At 22.0% G+C, this 1364-nt stretch overlaps 1 protein-coding gene across 1 annotated transcript; it reads right to left on the bottom strand.

Moving 5' to 3' along the window:
• Positions 1-779: 779 nt before the first annotated feature.
• Positions 780-1169, bottom strand: EHI_133660 (uncharacterized protein; the record flags this gene model as incomplete). Its single annotated transcript, XM_001913657.1, has 1 exon — positions 780-1169. One exon carries the CDS (start codon positions 1167-1169, stop codon positions 780-782), a length of 390 nt encoding a protein of 129 aa, XP_001913692.1.
• Between the last annotated feature and the right edge of the window lie 195 nt (positions 1170-1364).

The following is a 1364-nucleotide window of genomic DNA, read 5'->3' as shown; positions in this document are numbered from 1 at the left end:
AGACAAGAATTTAAATACATAATAATTAATAAGTATAAGAAATGAAATAAATAAGAAACACAAATAATATATTATCAGAGTCGAATGAAAGAATATACAAATAAAAAATTTAATATAAAAGAATTGTCTTATAAATTAATTAAATTACTATATACCATATTATCATTGAAAACAATTATTAATAATTTCATTTGTTTTAATAATATGAATTTAATTCATTTATATTCATTTTATTGTTATTATTTCCTATAATACTCCATATTATGATTTTATATTTATTTTGATTAATTATTCATTACTTCTTTCCATTCATTATTTATTTTTGAACAACTTTTGTCTATAACTTTAATAGAAGATAATAGTTAAAGTTAAAACAAAAATTGATAATTCATATTATTTAATGTGTTTATCTCTTATTCATTATTTCTAACCTTTGTAGACTAATTGTAAAGTTATTTTAATTGATTATTCTATTTCATCATATTAAAAATGATTAATATAATCATATGATATTTAATATTTACTGATTCACAGTAATTTTTAATATGGATAATTTTATAATATTTTATACTCCATTAAAAAAATGTAAAAAGGTTTTAAATTAACTCTCAGTATAAGTTACCTTCTTATGTAAGTCAACTTACCTTTTCAAAAAATATCAAATTTCAAGCAACATCAATAAAGAGGTATTAAAAAAAAAGTAATTTATAAAAGAAATAGTTGTTAATCAAATTACTAAATAATAAAAATACATAACGTTATTAAAGGAATGTGGATGGTCATTGTTGTTGTATTTGAATAAGAATATTATTAATATCATCAATTGTTAATGTATCTATATCAATAACAACATCATCTTCACCTGGTTTATATTTTTGTGCAATTGCCCCTAATATTTGAGAAGAAGCGTTTTGAAGTTCTTGTATTAAGTTAGTTCGTAGTTTAGTTAAAGAAGTATCAGTAGGATGAATTAAAGGAGTAATTTGTGTAGGCATTGATGTTAATTGGGAATAATCTGTTTCTATGTAATTTACTTTTGATTGATTAAGTGATAAGTAGTCATTGAGTTGAGATTCAGATTTTACAAGTGGGTATTGGTTATAATCAACTACAGTCATTGGATAATTTACCATTGGATATTGTGAATTTATCACAGGTAATGATGCCATTGGTTGATTTAAAAGAATTCCTTCTTGTGGTGGTTGAATTAGAGGAAATTCTGTTTGTACTGGAAGAGGAAGTGGTTGTAATTGTGACACATTACTAAAACGTATTAATACATAATTCAGTGCAGTAAATACAAATGTAAGAAGAAGTAGAAAAATAAATGGTGGTTATTTAATTCTTCATAACCAAATTAAAGT

This window comes from Entamoeba histolytica, genomic scaffold (genome assembly GCF_000208925.1).
Source record: "Entamoeba histolytica HM-1:IMSS scf_1104750518363 genomic scaffold, whole genome shotgun sequence".
Lineage (NCBI taxonomy): Eukaryota > Evosea > Mastigamoebida > Endamoebidae > Entamoeba > Entamoeba histolytica.
Note: the sequence above shows the minus strand (reverse complement) of the source record. Positions and strands in the feature narration are given on the sequence as shown.